Here is an 18,877-nt window from a genome sequence, read left to right on the forward strand (position 1 = left end):
CTAGTTGCTTACCCACACCTATTTTTTTATCAATGAAATTTACAGATATCGTCGAAGGAAATAATTCCGCAGTTTTAGAAAGACCACCAATATGAAAGAGCAAATATAACGACTATAAAAATAGAAGGATCATTAATCACTTTATAGAGACGAATGGAGATACTATTCGTACGTAATTAGAGTGCGATTCCAATTCTGGCTTGATATTTGCAAGAATATAGTCAGTCGTTTCCACGGTCACTAGCATTATCATAGAACTTATCCAGATTTCGTCTTTTTTCTTCGTAATTTCGGCTAAAGTCGCCTTTTCGCTTTCATTGTTCATAGTATACGGGTTCACGTCTTCCCGCGCCCATAATAACTCGCAAACCAAGTGATCGGTTCACTGGCATCAAGAACAGGCCATGTTTACCGCGACGCCGCCCATATCGCTATCGCCACCGCACTGCCGCTCGCTGTCGTCCTATTTGTCGCCGTATTGAGTTTCCCTTTTCTCCTTTGATGTTAAAATTAGTATTTGAACCTTGAAAAATACTGTGTCCAGGTTTCACCCGACAACTTCACTACGCACACCCCGGAGGTGGCTTCAGCGCTTTTGGCGGCACAAACAGAACGCCTTCCACGTGGTTGACTGCCTTCTCTGTTCGATACCTTCGGAAAGCACACCAGGTAAACTTTACGTACTTCCACAACATTACACTGGTTAGGTACGATAACCAACGCCTGTAACCAATTTAACCAATGGTGTGTAGGTAGGACTCAAGGACTCTTTATGTTTTCGGACACAACACTACATTGTTACACTAACACCAAAAAACTATTTTGAATATTATATATTATATCCCGTTGCATAGATCTATCAAAATCGACATCGAGAATGTCAATATTTGATATTGGTTTCTTAAAGGCTTATACGATTTCAAGGGCCCTATATCAAGGTTGAGTGAGGCCCCAAGTTAGAACGCCGAATTATTTATGTTACATTTAAATCGCCCTACTATGTTTAAGTTAGAGTAAGGTTTCCTTCAAAATGGCACAGCTACGTGAACGATCGAACGAACGAACGATCTTTGTGATTTAAAGCTCTGAGTGACACTGCAACTTTATTTAGTAACAATTTTTGTTACTAAATAAAGTTGTAGTGAACAATTATTGGAATGGAAATTAATAAAAGAGATAATATACGTGTGGCGCACTATAAGTTTCCGGAATGAATAAGAAGAAATTACTATAAATGGTCAGAAATGAATTTATTTTTTGTCAAAATGTTCTCCGTCAGCGTTAACGCACTTTTTCATACGAATGAACCAATTTTGAAAACATTTATGCCACTCCTCCATGACAATCTCTGAAACATATCTTCCATAGTCTTCGACAACCTCTTTAGGTGATGAAAATCGTTGATCGCGTAACTGGATCTTAATTTTTGGAAATAAATAAAAGTGACAAGGAGGCAGGTCGGGAGTGTACGCGGGATGGCTCATAAGGTCAACGTTATTCACCTTCAAAAATTCATTTGTCTGTTTACATTTATTTTTACTGAGTTTGTCAATAACTTCTGGCAAACAAATGGTCGTGTACCAATCACTATTCACGGTACAACGATTATCCAAAGCAACAATATCCACGTGTCCAGTTTTAATAAAAAAAGAAGCAATCATCCGCTTAGAGGCACTTTGCAAGCGCACCACTTTGGTTGGTTTCGGCTTATCTCGAAAGACCCATACGCTCGATTGCTGCTTTGTTTTGGGATCATAACTACAAGTCCATGTTTCTATGGATTTATAGACACTATGTCCCACACCAAATTTGAGGCCCCTTCGTTGAATCTGGTAAGCATGACATTGCACCAAGTGACGCTATTCGCTTTTTGAGCCTCAGTCAAATTTTGTGGGATCCACCGAGAGCACAGCTTTTTCACACCCAAATGTTTGTGTAGTATTGATTGTATTTGACTCATGCCTACGCGAAAAGATGCCCGTGCATGGTATGTCACATGCCTGTCTGTTTTGATCGTACGGCGCACAGCATCGATGTTTTTATTGTTCACAGCAGTGGGCGGGCGACCATTACGAAATTCGTCACTGAGATTCACACGACCGCATTTGAATTCTGCAAACCAACTATAAATAGTCGTCTTGCATAGTGCTTCATCGCCAAGAGCTGTTAAATTACACTTAAAGTCGAAGAAAATCATACTACGAAAATTTTCACGAGTTATATCCATGGTGATGTAGACAACCAATTTCTAAAATGACGCCACAATGTAAAAACAAGAGACAGTCAGATGAAACAAACTGCATTCTACAGCCAAAGAGTTCCATTTTCAAATGTTGTCATTACTTTTTAAATATTGTTTATGTAAGTGGCCAGTTCCGGAAACTTATAGTGCGCTCTATGTACACGACAAGAGGCGCCGCTTCGTTTTGTTTTCTTGCGCGTCGCTGCATCAATTCAAGACGACCCGTACCCGTTTAAATCATCGATAACTAAGATTTCTTTAATCCAGGTCCTGACCCCAGGTCTACCAGCACCCCCAGCTCTGGACCGAGCAGAGAAATGGCTTCTAAATCAGCAAATGGAAAATGGATGCTTCAGGAATGAGGGTCAAGTCTTTCACAGAGAATTAAAGGTAATTTGGAGTTTCCAATTATATGTTTTATGATATAGATATAATTACAGAATGGCATTTAAAACAAACCGACTGCTCGTTCACTACGCTGACCTCCCTGAGATGAACGAGCAAGTAACTCCAGGGATTGCTCTTTTCAAATAAACTTAAATGCTATAGAATACATTTTGGATCATATTTGTGTGTGATCTAGACTTTCCATACACCTTTATCTAACACGTAATCTACCATTTTCTAATACTTTTAATGTAAGTTTTAAACTTAGGAAATGGTAATCTTAACATATACAGTTCCCCATAAAATAATCTACCTTAGTTAAACAAAATCGTGGTGTCATGAGTTTGGATTTAGTTCTAAGGATAATATTATAAAGAAAGAAGATATTCTTTCTTAATGAAATTATGTATATTTTTACGGGCATACAAAATATTTGAGTAAATGTACTATGATGCCACAGTCATGACGCCATAAACTTTTCTCTAAGAGAAACCCGAGAACCTAAACGGTACACAGAACGAATCGCTCGTTTTTGCAACACAAATATGGTTTGTATATCTGCCGCTTTACCTCACATAAGAATCCCGTAGGACATTATACTATGAAAGTAACTAAAGTAAACTAGTCTAGCAGCAGCAACATCGGTAAGCTCACGTATTCTACGGACTGCGTATGCAGCGGAGCTTAATCTGCTAGCCAAGGAAGATATATGTGGAAACCATTGAAGTTTACACTGAGGATTTACACTGAGGATTTACACTGATTACTTTTTTTTTTTTTTTTTTTTAACGCACACACTCAACATAGCCCCGCACTAGGGAAACCCTGTGTTGCGAGTGCCATGGACACACACATAGACAACCACAAATTACACCCAAACTCACGAGAGAAATAAATGTAGGTCATACAAATATTTCGCCCGGCCCGGGAATCGAACCTGGGACCTCTGCGTGGCAGTCCGGCATGGTAACCGTTCGGCCACGGAGGCAGTTTACTATCTAAGATCACAAAAAGACAGCTTTATTAACAAAATCTAACTTTTCTCCATTTATTTCTGTGATTGAGCTAGTCGATTTTACATTAGGTAATTCAAATTTAACACACTCCGTCTTTTTGAATCTCCGAAACTGTATACCTAGTGTATGAAGGGAACTTAATTTTTTTATGGAAATTGTTGTATTCAGGCGTAACGCGTTCCCAACTAATGGTGGACGATACGATTTAATCAAACGCCAACATATCAGGGCGCACGCGGGCTATATCCAATAATATATAGTTTCGAAATCTGATACGATTCAGAAAAAGCTATATTACCCATACCTAATATTTATTACATAATTACTTTATAGACACCCAGGTAATGATGTTTGAATTCAAGATATCGTATTAGGTCCATCTGGTGACCTACGTCAATATCATCTGCTAATCTCCATACCACATTTTTGAAAATGGCGCTGATAAATAACCTGAAAGTAGTTTGCTTTTTAAAGTAAGCACATAAGCACGCTTTTCAATTTAAGCGTAAGCGTTGGTCAGTTCAATATTCAACAATTTGCTTTTTTACAACGTGCTTGTTTCAAGTCCCGCCATCAATGTTTCCTAAACAAATTAATTCGTCAATGTGAATAATAATTATATAAATAAAAATAAAACTCCTGTTATACAAATAGCCTTACTTACCTTAAAACCTTTAGTGGTCTACTCTTGCTTTTCGCTATCAAAGCTTTTTTAACATAAAAGTCTAAACTCTTAAACGTTTTTCTAAACGGTTTTGTAAGCTTCAAACGAAGGGTCGTATTCCAGAACTGTACTCAATGCTCAAGTCAGGATTTGAGCAGACTTGAGTATGATTTCAAGCACTGGAAATACTACCCTAATGGCAAGGACTTGAGTATGATTTCTAGTGCTTTGAATCATACTCAAGTCCTGACTTGAGCATTGAGTAGAGTTCTAGAATACGACCCAAAAAAGCGTTTAAGTGAAAAGCGTTTAGAAAAGCACGCTCTTTTTAAAAAAGCACAACATTTTAACGTTTAAATAAATAAGCAGTTTTTCCCATCTCTAGAGCTGGCAGTATAAATATCAATGCAATAAGCGCCATCTAGTTGATTTGTTTGTTATCACTAGAAATTAGAGTAGCTTTGATAAGTTGCAGTTCGTCAATGTAAAACAAATTCACTTTTATATTATACAAAAATAGCTACTTGGTGCTCGTTGCGACATCTAGTGTACCGATAAGTACTAATTACCCGACTACGTGTCTTGTATCATGATTAGCAGGTCCGTGGTCAATACGTAACCGGGAGACAGGGAAATAAATGTACTTAATTAAAAGAGAGACCTGTTTTTTTTGCCACAGGGAGGTCTCAGCGAGGATGGTGATATAGCCAACGTGGCTCTAACAGCATACGTCATCACCTCGCTTCTAGACACGTCAATATTACCAGCGCGCCTCCTTCGGAACGCGTTGACCTGTCTTCGAGCTCTGCCGTTGAAGTCGAAGGCACCTAACAAAATCTACGCGTTGAGTTTACTGGTTTATGCTTTTGTCAAGTTGAGAAAGTAAGTATAGGTAGATAATAAAGATGTCGCGATTACCACATTATTTTTTCGTCATCTAAAACGCGTGTTTTTGTTTTTGCCAAAAAATTTTGGGCTCTTTACAGTTCACACGGCCATGACTGACAGAGATGGTGTTAGTCATCAACTAGCATCGAGTATATAACCAAAAATAGAGACGAAATAATGGCCATACATTCCTGGTAACTTATCAGTGATACATCACTTATAAATATCAAATCTCGTTTACACTGAAAAACACGACAGCGTCAACAATTGACCTGTGTGTACGTCTCCGTATATTCCATAAATATTATGTATTTATTGTAATAAAGATAATATCTCTAACAATGGGGGCTTGTCTATTCAGTGGTGTGGGAAAAACAGCAAAACACCAAATTATAAAACAAACGGAATCAGTTTTCATTGGTAATTAAATATTTAATACTGTGTAATGTAATTTTGCAATTGTCATCCATTATAGCAAAGTTAAGTGGTCGAGATTTGAGGTGAAACAATTGACGACACCCATTGACGACACACGTCAATTGTTTCGAACTCGGGCTGGCCAATCGGAGCGCAGTTGTCACAGTAATGATATGGCAGAATAGTTTTCAAACAAATTCAATGACATTTCGTCTCTATTTCTGGTTATATACTCGATGTCAACTAGTTATCACTCCATTCTGAAATATAGTTAAAAAAACTGTTAATTTAACCACCTTATATTAAACAATTATTTGATGACTAAATACTATATCTAAAAGGCGTGCTAGCAGCCTATTTGCTTGGCCTACCGTCTCTCAAGCAACTTGTCAACTTATGTCTCAGGGTGTCTGGCGCAGTGGCAGTGCCCCTCAGATCTTTGCGATTTAAAGCTCTCAGTGGCACTGTAACTGTTATGGGCAAGCATGTCGCTCTCCACCAAAATTAAATTTCGCACATAAATTCCGAAAACCTTGATGTTGCGAGCTGGGATTCGAACCCACGGCCTCTGCTTCAGAGACGGTTGGTCAAACCATTTCACATTCACATGGACGTTTTATGACATAAGGTACGAAGAAGAAATAAGAAGAGCAAATGATGCAAGCTTGCAAGATACTATAGGTGGTCTCCAGCAAGACGAGGAAATCAGAGAGCTGGTGGACCTGCTACAATTGGCCAAGCGGAAAGGTGACCTGGTGTGGTGGGAAACTGGTGAGAGAATGTTACTGGATACTTTTATATCTCGATGATACATTTAATCCTCAAGTGTACAAGTTGATAAGGACCAAACCTTTTTATAAGTTAGACAATAAGACATCATATTCTCTGATCCCTAAGTAAACTAAAACACTTGTAAGTTTATTGTAGATCTATGACATTTACGAAAACCTTTCATAAATTTCTCACAGATGGCGCTACAACAAAATGTCGTTAAAAACCTAAAACAAAGATCTGCAACAAGCACATAGAAAAATTCGTAACGTCTGCTGATTTGTTGCGTAGCTCAGTTGGAAGAGAGACAGTCATAGTATGCTGAAGGCACTGGGTTCGAATCCAGTCGGATTGAAGGAATTTTTCTTAGTGTTTGAATAGTCCACTTGCAAACAGCGCTATGTAACATTTTTAATGATTTTTAGTTAATGGCGTGAAATGGATCAGTATTTTAAATAATACAGTATTTCAAATACTTCAACAATACAGTGCCAAAACTTGGTATATTCTGAACAAATCAGTGTCAAATGTTGACTACTCTTGGAAAAGTCACTATCTTCCTTAGATTTTTTTTTTATTAATTTATTTCTGGCCATGGAAACAAAGTTCTTCAGCCGAAAACATAAAAATAAGTTTTTCTGTAAATATGGCCGCCACAAAGAGGATAGGCAATTTGAGGCGGCGTGCTTGGATTGACTCGGAATTCCTTAGAACGGGCCGATACGGGTATTTTAGTTCGAGATTCGTATAATTTCGCGTTTTAATCTTCGATTAAGGGACAATAGCACTATCCTATTCCACTTTAAACTAGATTTCACAAAATAATTGAAAGTCAAAATAAAAACGACACTTTTCCCTCCAAAAGGTCCAGAGCGAATCGTCTTCCTTAGACACTTTCAAAAGTTGCCATTTTGTCGTCAACCTGCAAACGCTGCTCTATTGAGTAGGTACACACTCGTGCAAAATGCGTTATTTTGTTTGATATTTCATATTTTATTATCCAAGAGGTCCCTCTTGTTCATTTATTAAAAACTTGATCGTCAAACATTTCGGAGGTTGGTTTACATACGAAATTCTTGAATTGTATACTCATATTGGGCAAGTACAATCAAATGTGACCGAAGAAGAAGAAATGACAGATAAAAAAGATATATTTATGGTTGATGACGTGGTGGATGAGTCCAAAAAAAATTCTAATTAGTTTTTTATTTATTATTATAATAAATAACAAAACTAACCATGTTATCATTGTGTTGTTGCAAAAGTAGGTACGAGAACAATTACAAAACTAGTTATTTTAAGGTTACAGCTGCAAAACTCTCTATGTTAAATTTTTAAATAGAAATAAAGTAAAAAGTCATTTCATATTGTTTATCTCTTTTTTATCACAATTTTCAGATAATGAAAAAAGTACCATTTAAAAACCCGTTTTCGGAACAATAATTGTTTTTTTTTTAGTTTATTGCCTTTCTTTATCCGTGCACATAACGTAGTTTGCTAGTGAACTACTCGTTTGATCTTTGCATTAATAACTAAAGCACTTATTTATTACGAAGGCAGTTACTTTTATGTTGACTCATTAGATCACTAGTTTATAATTTTATTATTTGTGTTTACCATCATAGAGCATGTGACTATTGTATTTTTTTTTTATTAATGTCGTTCCTCATTCGCGACAGGCTAAGACGAATTGGCCATAATCTTATATTGTAATTAATAATTTTAATTTACCGACATTTTTTCGCGGGAAAGCGTTATATATTTACGGTGGCCATTTTGAATTCTTATGTCATAACATTGTATTTAAAAAAAAAACAAAATAATGTTGCTATGGCAAAAAACATCGTGTTATGATAATTTCAGAATACGAACTGATGATTAAAATTAAATGAGGAGAATAATTAGCCCACAGCACACTGAAAGTAAATTTATTAATACAAGTATACAATACAGGCTAAAATCATTAGTTTCACAGTTTGTAAAGTCACATGAGCAAACTGTGGTCCATAGACATTTGTATACAAAGTTAGTATTAATGAATAAATGTAGCGAACAAACCGAATTTATTTCCTTCTCAGGCAGTCTGACAACGTCGATAGAAGCCACTAGCTACGCGCTGCTGGCCCTGGCCGGCTGCCCTGCGGCACTCCGCTCGAGCTGCGCGCGCGACGCCCGCGCGGCCGTGCGCTGGCTCTCCGCGCACAGGAGCCCCGCGGGCGGGTTCGTGGCCACGCAGGTGACGGCCGTTCCACGTCGATGTCACCGCGGAACCGGAACCGCGGATGTAACATAACGACAAATAGAGAGAAGTCTGGTCGAATCAAATTTCGACAGTATTGGCTGGTTTGCATTAGTCCAGCTGGATCCAACGTCCACTACGGCGTCTAGTATTCGCACTGGATTCATATAAATGCGATTAGAGATAGGCGTTTCAACGAAAAGCACTTTAAAAAGCTCGCTTTTTAATATAAGCACACAAGCACGCTTATAATTTTAAATTCTAAGTTTTGCCCAATTCAAAACTCCATAATTTCATTTTTTTACAATGTGCCCAAGTATCAAGTCCCGCCATCTATGTTTCAAAGTGAATAATAATGTTAGAAATAAAAATAAAACTCGTGTTTTACAAATAAACTTACTTATCTGAAAACCTTTAGTGGCCTACACTCACTTTTCGCTGTCAAACAATGATCGTAATATATACGTAAGCTATCAAGATAATATTGCAAACTTTTATAACATAAAATCTTAAAAGGGTTTCTCTTTGTAATATACGTATAGGTACACATGAAAAGTGTCCAGGATCAAGCTGAAGCCGATAGCTTATGCAAACTTAACTAATACTGGAATATAATTTAAAACACGTGACTTCTCGTAAGCTTTTATATTCAAAAAATAACACCACAATGACTTCATTCAAATTAATTATTTAGCAACATATCATAGAAATTGTTAACAAATTGCATGTTCCAATTTTATCTTCACTCAACGACCTAACCAATCAATCGCTCTAACTTTCACCTAAACCTGCCTTACATCCCCTTTTCGCTCCATTTAATTAAATTATTATAAATAAATCCAATTAATTGAAAACTAGAGTTACGAGTTGCTAGCTTATGAATAAAACACTTCTTAAATAATAACATTAATTATATGGAACAGTGAACTATGTATATATAAAACAAGCACGTTTCAAAATCAGGTTTTTAATTATTTTTTTTAACACCAATGATTTTTGGTCAATTTAAAAAACTATAAATTTATATTGATATTTTTATTTAACTATAATAGGGCAATTAAATACTTAAAACCTAAAAAATTAAAGTAGTTTGATCCCTAGACACTTTTGATGTGTGTATGCAAAAGGAACTGGGGTGTGGCAATCCCACATTGCAACATGTGGGATCTGTTGCCAGTGTCCTTGAGTTTTATAGCTGATCCAGCTGTAATACCCCTTGCAACAAAAGCAACTTAGCCAAATGAACTCGCAAGTATTTTCACTTTCCATTTCGAAGTCGTCCTTTAAAGGAATGAATAGAAAATATCTACTTTTACAGGATACCTTAGTAGCTTTGGAGGCCTTAACAACCTGGTCATCTGTACACCCAAGTACGCCGACCAACCTCAACGTAACCATACACGGTAGTGCTCTGAAGACGGTATATCTCAAGGCTGAAGATACCGTTCCGGGTGTTGTCTACATGAACGGAAATAAGGTGTCTGTTTATGTGGAAGGTGCGTATGCTATAGGGTTTAGGAAATGAAACTATTTTTCCGGATTTAAATCGCGTATATTTGTTTTTTCAAACAAACCGACGTCACGGTTGACTGAGGTGGTACAGTCTTCAACCAGTTATGTCTAATATTAATGCAAACCACCCTATTTTTTCACTATAGTTACAATAGTTATTAATTAAATACCTTATTTTTAATTTTACAAAGAAAACATTCCAATTTACGCTACATTAAGTGTTACAAATTATTTTATTGAATGAATTTTTATTAAGTTTAATTTAATATTAATTATTAATACAAATTAGAATAAACTAAAACATATTAATTAGTACTGCGGAAAAGTAGTTTCATTTCCTTTTTGTAACAATCGCGAAAACCTAAGAACTCGATATGCTATAGGATTGTTTAAAGTTTTTTTTATGATGTCATTTTTAGTACCAGTAGAGGTACTTGTGAAAGAGTTTGTCCAAAGAAGTACTACGACCTTACCTATTTCTGTCGCCAAGCACTAATGAGAGCATTACTGCTTTCCGGTTTAGAAGACTATAGGAACCTAGAAAATTCGGAGCCTCTTCGGAAGTCGCTTGTGCGCTTGTCCAATTCGAATCCAAAAAAATACGAATATCGCTTGTACACCTAGAGATAAAATGACATTTCGGACGTATACAAACGCTCTAAGGGTGCTGGTGAAATTATAGGCACATGGAAGTTGTCACAGGGTGACGGGCGCACTGGCAGTACCTCTCAATTCTTTGTGATTAAAAACTTTGAATGGCACTGCAACTGTTATAGATGTGCGTGTCGCTTACCACAAGTCGTGCGCCTGTCGGTAAGTGACAAACTTGTGGAGTAATTTCACAAAAAATAATAAAATATCAAAATGTCATTAATGGTAGTCAAACATCGTGCTATTAATTAAGTATAGAAAAATCCTAATTCGATTTTGGTACAAAAGAAATTATTACGTTCTTTTCTTCACTAATTTCTATTCCAGGCACTGGCTGCGCACTTGTCCAAGCCACACGTTCCTACAATGCGTACGACGTAGAACATTCTTCGAACAAACTGCTTTCTGTGCAAGTGACAGTGCATACAGATGGTGTTTATAACTGCGATGCGAACAAAACTGGATGCTTTTGTGCAGCTGTTGTTGAGGTAATGTCAAATTGCGATCCGCTGCAATACCGTCATCCAACACACTATTATTACCAATAACTCATAGGCAAACAAAAGAATCAGTGTATCGACAAATACAATAATTTCATGTCTCAAACTGAGGTAATCTTTAAAAATTACACTTTTCTTAACGCATGCACGCATAGCACCGCACTAGGGAAACCCTGTGTCGCGGTTGCCATGGACACACACATAGGCAACCACAAATTACACCCATACTGACTTGTGATATAAATATACGCAGATGTTGCTTTTCGATCAAATGTATTTAGTGAGATTTTTTATGAAATAACTCCACTGCTTTTCTTATGGCTTGATAAGATTATGAATACAAAGATTGAGCACAGAAAAATTTTCGTCAACCCGTTGAGACTTGAATCCACATCGGCGTCAGTTGTGATACCTGTAAAGGTATCGGCTGATTTTTAACAATCCAAAGATTCGTATTAAATAAACAAAATTACATTAAATACAAAATCAACTTTTTGAATGGAATTGAAACATTACAATTATCACCGTGATTTTTTTGGAACCGGAACGACAGTCACGTCGATAGAAATGTAACGCTATTCCCCATGTCTAATCCCTACGTACGCAATATCAGAAAGTCCGGGTAGCAGTTCTCAAGAAGGGACTCAACTCCTGGTTAGCCTAACTGAGCTTTCGGCGTCAATGTAAACAAAATTGTGTTCGAATAGTCACCATTCGAGGAAAAATCCTAACACCGCGATTCAGAAATAACGCCAAATGGGTCGATGCCATCTAGCGGATTCTTAGTTAAACTACAAGTAAACACTGTGGCTTAAGGCCGTCTAATACATAAAGTTGGTTTGTTACAAGAGGAATTAATTAAACTTGATAAATTACAAAATATAAACTACTTCCAGGCTATCGATCAGCGCCATCTAGGTATAAGACGGGTTCTTGACCTTTTTCAGAGTTTTATTATGAAAACTAACACGGTTATCACACATTATAATATAAAAGTAACGGGACTTAGTCGCGTAGTATTTTAGTCGGAAGCGGTCAGACTAGTTTCGACCATAATCGATGGTCAACGGGGGTTGAGTGCAACGTTCGCGACCTCGTCACGTCTAGCACTAGACGCTAGACGCTAGACGAGAGTTTTTCAGAGTTATCATCTGTAGTATGGAGATTAGCAGTCATTTTGAATTGTTTGTCCATGCTTATACTGACACATGATTGTGAAAAGATCATATTGCTTCTGTTTGCTTAGCGGTAATCACAGGATAATACTATTGTAATCGTTACTTACTGCATTTTGTACAGGCATGTGTAAATTGGATCGGCGAATTCCCAGAGATGGCGCTACTAGAAATTTCACTTCCAGGCGGCTTCGGCGCAGACGCAGCCGTTCTGTACGCTCAGCTACAAAACCCTAATACCCGTAAGCCCCATTACATACATTTGACCACCATCTCATCTGATGGAGATCGACAATGAGGTCGACGATAGAGCACGCACACCTAAATAATGCTTATTCATTCTCGTCTTGAATAGGTCAAAGTTATACCGTTCAGGGAACAAGTTTTCACAGCAGTTCGCCATATAAATGTGAGCGAAAGGCTTCGTGAGAATCCTTGGAACAATTATAATAGTAGTAGCAGAAGAGCTCCTTATGAAAGAGTGCGTTCAGGGTAGTACTGCCACCTTACCTGTTTCTGCCGTCAAGCAATAATGTCAGCATTACTGTATTCCGGTTTTCAAGAGTATGGTTGCTGGTAAAAAATTACAGGCACATGGGACTTACGTCTCAGGGTGACGGGCGCAGTGGTAGTGCACCTCAGATTTAAAGCTTTGAGTGGCACTGTAATTGTTATGGACAGGCGTATAGCTTACCATCAGGCGCACGACATGTTCGTCCCATTACTTGATGTTATAAAATATATATAAGTTTATAGCATCTGGCTTCCGAACAGAGATAAACCTTGCCATAAATAACATACTTTCGACTTTCACAGTCGTCCGTCGCATAGAACTGTCATCGAACAGTGGCCGAGCAACTCTCTACCTTGGCTCTCGCGATGGCAGCTCCATGCTCAACCCCGGCGGACATCAATGTTTTAATCTACACGCTGTTGGACCCGCAGCTAAAACTAAACCAAGTTACGTTCGAGTTATGGATTATTATAATCCTGATGTCAACGATACGCAGGTACCTACTTCACTTTTTTCATGATAGTCATAAGATACAGTTTAGTCTAGTTAGCTGCTAGCAGCTGTAAAGGTACCAGCGCCTGCTGGTATATGATTTTAAAACAAATCGGAAGTGATCCGTTCGGGTAGCCCATCCGAGTCTCGAAATCAGATGGGTTTAGGAGAGTAATTTCACAAAAATAACTAAATATCATGGTGATCAAACATCGTGACATTCAATACTCTTAAAAATTAAGACACCATTTGCCAAAATTATGATCCTAAATGTAAGTCATAGTGATGGATATTATTTGCAAACAGTGCCATCTGTAAATTCAATTTACACATCAACAGTTTACCAACAGCCCTGAAAGTTATCGAAACTGCACATGACCACAATGTGGTCAAAGATAAACGTACTTTATACTTTACTCATTTCAAAACTCCTGTGCATTTTCAGATTTATACAATCGCGGAGGAATGTCCACCGCGTATATTACAACAATCCAATACATACCTGTCTTCAGACAATTTATTTCACAAAGCCAAATCGTTAGGCGATAACGATGAAATCTTCATTACAAATGAGTTTCCTTTTGGTAATATTCCCGAAGGAATACCCCTTGACGACCCTTTGTATGATAATCTTCAGAAAACCAATAACCTTGCAAATTTTACTATAAATACTGATGAGGTACATAGAAATTATGACGATATGGAGGAGAAAGGTGACTATTTGGTAAAGGAGGCTGCTAATGAATTGGAAATAAGTGGAATGAGACCAACAAATGAGAAAATTACACTTAATAATGAAGAACAAGTCATCGGAATTATGGCTGAACAAGCAAATCTAGAACCCTTTAAAGAGAGAATTTACGTAGACCAAGTAAGCAAAGTATACCCGTTTGAAGAAGTTAATGTAATGAATGCAAGTCAAGATGACCAAAAAGAAAATATTGATCTGCAAAATTCCAATCAAGAATACCAAAAAAAGCAAGAAATACATTCTTCGCCTTATTTTACATTGAAAAAAAATAAAAATGAAGAGCAGAATAAAGAATATGATAATGAAGATTCAATTAACCGAGCGAATGTCAAAAAAGTAGATTTTAACGATTATATTATATCTGACAAACTAGACTTTGAAAGCAATGAGTTTAATAAAAATTTAAGACAAAATAGACAATACACAACAGAAATTAAACAAAAAATACCAAATACACAAACAAATAAGGTATCAGAAAATGAAATTACAAACATATATCGAGTTCCATCCAAATTACAAATCGGGCACGAAAAATATTTACACTCACAAGAAAGTGGATTAAATCCAGAATATTCTATACCAAAAAAACCAGAACTAAGTCAAGCAACTTTAGATAATCCAGTAATATCACATGAAAATCAACAATTCGCCGACGACGCTAACCAAGGAGCCAAAGATATTGAGAATACAAATTTATCGAATTTCCACATTATAGATTCAGAGAAAGACCTAGATGTACCGGACGGCCTGGAAGGGCCCGTGCCCGCTGTAGCCTTACCTCCTCCTTTCAATGGTAGGGGTTATGTAGCAGTACCTTTTAATGGTAAGTAGATTTAAAACACTGACATTATGTATCCTAGTCATAGTAAAATACAAATTGCCTAGTATTTATGGTCTTCTTAAAAGGTAAAGGAACCTAATGCAATGGTAATGGCAAACTGTACACAAAAAGCTCTTGCAATTTGACAAGCTGTTCAAATGCACTCCAGGTTCCAAGCATTCTCTCAAGGGGTCTGCTATGAACTCATAAAGTAATCCTGCTTAAGCCTGTATGTTGAATTGCGAGTCAAATTCGTATATGAAACCGTTCGCCTCGTCTCTCTTAGTAAAATGCTAAATGATATAATGACGTGCCATTTATCACGCAACTGAAGGTCATAACTGTCAAAATATTTTTAATAATACTATTTATATTTAATTTTATTGACTCTTCTAACTAACCATTAGCCTAAACATGAATTATTAAAAGTATGTACATACATAGTTTTAAATGTAATAAAAAAATTATTAACGTAACTAATACATTATAAAATATAAGTAATAAAAAAAAAGAAATTAGACATTACAAGCTCCACTAATCTAAAGCTGCTATTAACAAATTCTAAAATTATCCTACATAATAAATGTGTCTTTAAAGCTCCTATGCAGTGCTAGAAGTTCTCCTATGAAGTTCGATTGTATGTTTTTTTTTTTTTTGAAAGAGGGTACCCAGAAGTGGTGCCATTTAAATTTGAAGAAAATAATCCACCGCTAAGGGTGGCAAACTATAAATAACTTTTAAGGTCGGTTTTTTTGTAGTTACCGTTTTTTTTTTTCAAATTTTTTTTTTAATTTTAATTTCAAATAATTTTTACGTTTTCAGTTTCATAATTTTTTGTTGCTTGTTTTAGCTGATGGCTCTATAGCCAATGCTTGTCAAATAAATAAATAATAATAAAATTTGGAAAACAGCGAGTTTTTGTCATAGTTTTTACAACATTTCGGTTTTAGTTTAAGTTTTATTGGCTTGATGTATACCGTAAGGTAACTTTTAAATATAGCACTAAATCCGGAAAAATAGTTTCATTTCCTATATAGCGCTAAATTTGAATACACACACACTCACACTACTTAAATATTTATACTGACTTGAACAGCTTAAATATTTTTATGTTATTACATTATGTTTTAGAAATTTCATTTTTACAGGTGTAGGAACATATAGTAGTTTATGACATCCATATACATATATGTACTGGTTTTATTATTTATAAGTACATGTATATTTGTATTTATTTATCGATTTTCCATCTATTTATTAATAATTCTTCACACACCGCCGTCTTTTTCCTGTGAGTTATATAATTACTTCCACCCAAATGTTGTCTGGCAGAAATCGCTTAAAGCGATAAGATCGCCCATTGTACCACCACTTATTTTTAATTTAATTGTATTGTATTTGTTTCTTTTTTTTGATGTACAATGAAGAATTTTTGTATTGCAAATTTGAGTTTAACGCAATATTGAATAAAAATGTGATATGATTATCAAATGCGTACTCCCCACAATTATTTCAATGATAATGAAAGGACCTACCTTCGATCTGATGAATGATAATCGAACCTGAGACTGTATTCGAGTCCTGTTAGATCGAAGAAATTTTTCTTAGAGTTCGATCTTTGTATTAATAATTACATATAATCATCTCTATCAATTTTCAGCGCCACCGTTCGAACTTCCATGGAACTGGCGTGTGCCTTCAATCAACTCACGATCCGTCCGTCAAAGTCGTCTGGTCTTCTCCCAGAATCAAAACAACCGCAGACATCTCGGATACAGAAGATTTAGTTAAACAACGTATATTGGATATGTCGCACCCATCATGGAAGAATGGCATAAGTGGAGTTACATCAAAAACGTTTATTGCTCGATTAGATACAGAAAAATATAACCCACGCCCTAATATTTTGTTTTATTCTCAGGCCAATTAGTCCATATTTGTTAGTAACAATCTTATGAGCTATATAATATTGTAGATAAAGTTTCAAAAATTGGAGAGGATGTGGGTTACATTCATCCAGTATCTAGCCAGAAATAGAGACGAAATAAGGGCCATACAATCCTGGTAACTCATCAGTGACAGGTACATCACTTATAAATATCAACTCTCGTTTGCACTGAAATTACAAATTAGAAAGTTGGAACAGTACAGCACCTACAACTGACCTGTGTGTACGTATTCGTATATTCCAAAAATATTCTGTATTTATTGTAATAAAGATAATATCTTTAATAATGACGTGCTGTTCCATTCGGTGGTGTGGGGAAAAACAGCAAAACATCTAATTACAAAACAAAGGAAATCAAATTTCAGCGGTAATTAAATATCAAATAAGTAATTTTGCAATTTTCGTCCATTATAGCAAAGCTCAAGTTAACTGGTCGATTTGAGGTGAAACTGTATGTGTGGTAAATTGTTTCGAATTCGGGCTGACCAATCGGAGCGCAGTTGTCACACTAATGATATGGCAGAATAGTTTTCAAACAAATAAAATGACATTTCGTCTCTATTTCTGATTATATACTCGATGGTTATATTTTTCTGTATCTAAATGAGCAAAAAACATTTTTGACGTGACTCCGCTTAAGTCATTCTTTCATGAGGGGTGCGATATCTACTTATGTCAGCGTTTCCCATTTGGTGGGTCGCGACCTGGTACCGGGCCATCGAAATAAAATACCAGGTCGCATATTCCCGCCTTGTTTAAGTGGACCCCGACGACAGAATAAAATTTTCGTCATTTTCCGCGAACTTGCATTCTTTGTTAAAAAATAAGCAGCAGCTCTACACGTATCGTCTCGAATACCGAAATTAGTCAAACATTTTTACTAACAATAAATGTGTACTATTTTACTTAATATAACCAGCTTGGGTTTAAAAGTATTGAGTGGGTCCGTGAAAATTACCGGGCCATCGCAGAACAATGTTTGGGAAACGAAAAAAAAAAAGACTTATGTAATTTTAACATTATGCACCGATTCTGCATTAAGGTATTATACAGTCCAAATAGTAGTTCTCCGATTTCCTAGTTGTAAAGAGCTGATAAGAATGAAACCCATAACTTTAGATTGTAACAGAACATAGAACACGGAGCACTACTATGATTTATTGAAAATTGGGCGAGTTAGATACCAACAAATTTTATGTTAACAACGGAACTAGGATTTTATGGTGGTAGCTTTAAGTAGGGCCATACGCTTCGTAAGTAGTTTTCCCTAAAACAAATAGTTAGGTACGACGCTTTCCCATTATGTCGTGGCGAAAGATAGTCGTGTAGTTTAAAGTATCATCAGCTTGTATATTTAAATGAAGTTTTTCACACATAGAACAACGCGATTAACTGTCGTTCACAATTTTTTTGACTGTCGTGACAATGGGAAGAGCTAGAACGACAGTTGTACGACGATAAATAAAACGTCACGATAAAAATGTGACGACAGATAAGGGCTCTTACACATAAACACGATGCGACGTCGTATCGTGGAAATCTAAATTCACGACACGACATCGCAACGCGGCACGACGTCGTGTCGTAGAAACTCACGGTGCGCTCCCCAGTGCCGCATTCATTTGTTATTCAATATTCAAAGATGACTGTTTTCTTCTGATGTTTTGTCCCGGAGTACAAGACGCTCCTCTACTCGGGTTATTAAATAATCAACCATAATGCCGTCTGTCATCTTTAAATATTGAATAACAAATTGATGCGGCACTGGGGATCGCATCGTGAGTTGCTACGATACGACATCGTGCCATGCGTCGTGTCACGATGTCGCGTCGTGTTTATGTGTAAGAGCCCTAATCGCAGCTTCAAACGATTCTGTCGTACAAACGACAA

The 18,877-nt window shown here is 36.6% G+C and overlaps 1 protein-coding gene across 1 annotated transcript in view; it reads left to right on the forward strand.

The window, feature by feature from the left end:
• LOC113231116 (alpha-2-macroglobulin-like) overlaps positions 1-18,407 on the forward strand; it is a 63,835-nt gene extending 45,428 nt beyond the window's left edge. Inside the window, exons 20-31 of the mRNA XM_026465287.1 lie at positions 545-669; positions 2,510-2,632; positions 4,989-5,191; positions 6,243-6,385; positions 8,464-8,621; positions 9,943-10,120; positions 11,115-11,275; positions 12,587-12,704; positions 13,279-13,472; positions 13,914-15,042; positions 16,700-16,801; positions 17,649-18,407. Coding sequence (XP_026321072.1) covers positions 545-669; positions 2,510-2,632; positions 4,989-5,191; positions 6,243-6,385; positions 8,464-8,621; positions 9,943-10,120; positions 11,115-11,275; positions 12,587-12,704; positions 13,279-13,472; positions 13,914-15,042; positions 16,700-16,801; positions 17,649-17,746 — 2,732 coding nt within the window. The 3' untranslated portion in view covers positions 17,747-18,407. The remainder of the gene's footprint in view (positions 1-544; positions 670-2,509; positions 2,633-4,988; positions 5,192-6,242; positions 6,386-8,463; positions 8,622-9,942; positions 10,121-11,114; positions 11,276-12,586; positions 12,705-13,278; positions 13,473-13,913; positions 15,043-16,699; positions 16,802-17,648) is intronic.
• Positions 18,408-18,877: the final 470 nt, after the last annotated feature.

The sequence above is a fragment of the Hyposmocoma kahamanoa genome, unplaced genomic scaffold (genome assembly GCF_003589595.1).
Source record: "Hyposmocoma kahamanoa isolate Upper Pololo Valley unplaced genomic scaffold, ASM358959v1 64, whole genome shotgun sequence".
Taxonomy (NCBI): domain Eukaryota; kingdom Metazoa; phylum Arthropoda; class Insecta; order Lepidoptera; family Cosmopterigidae; genus Hyposmocoma; species Hyposmocoma kahamanoa.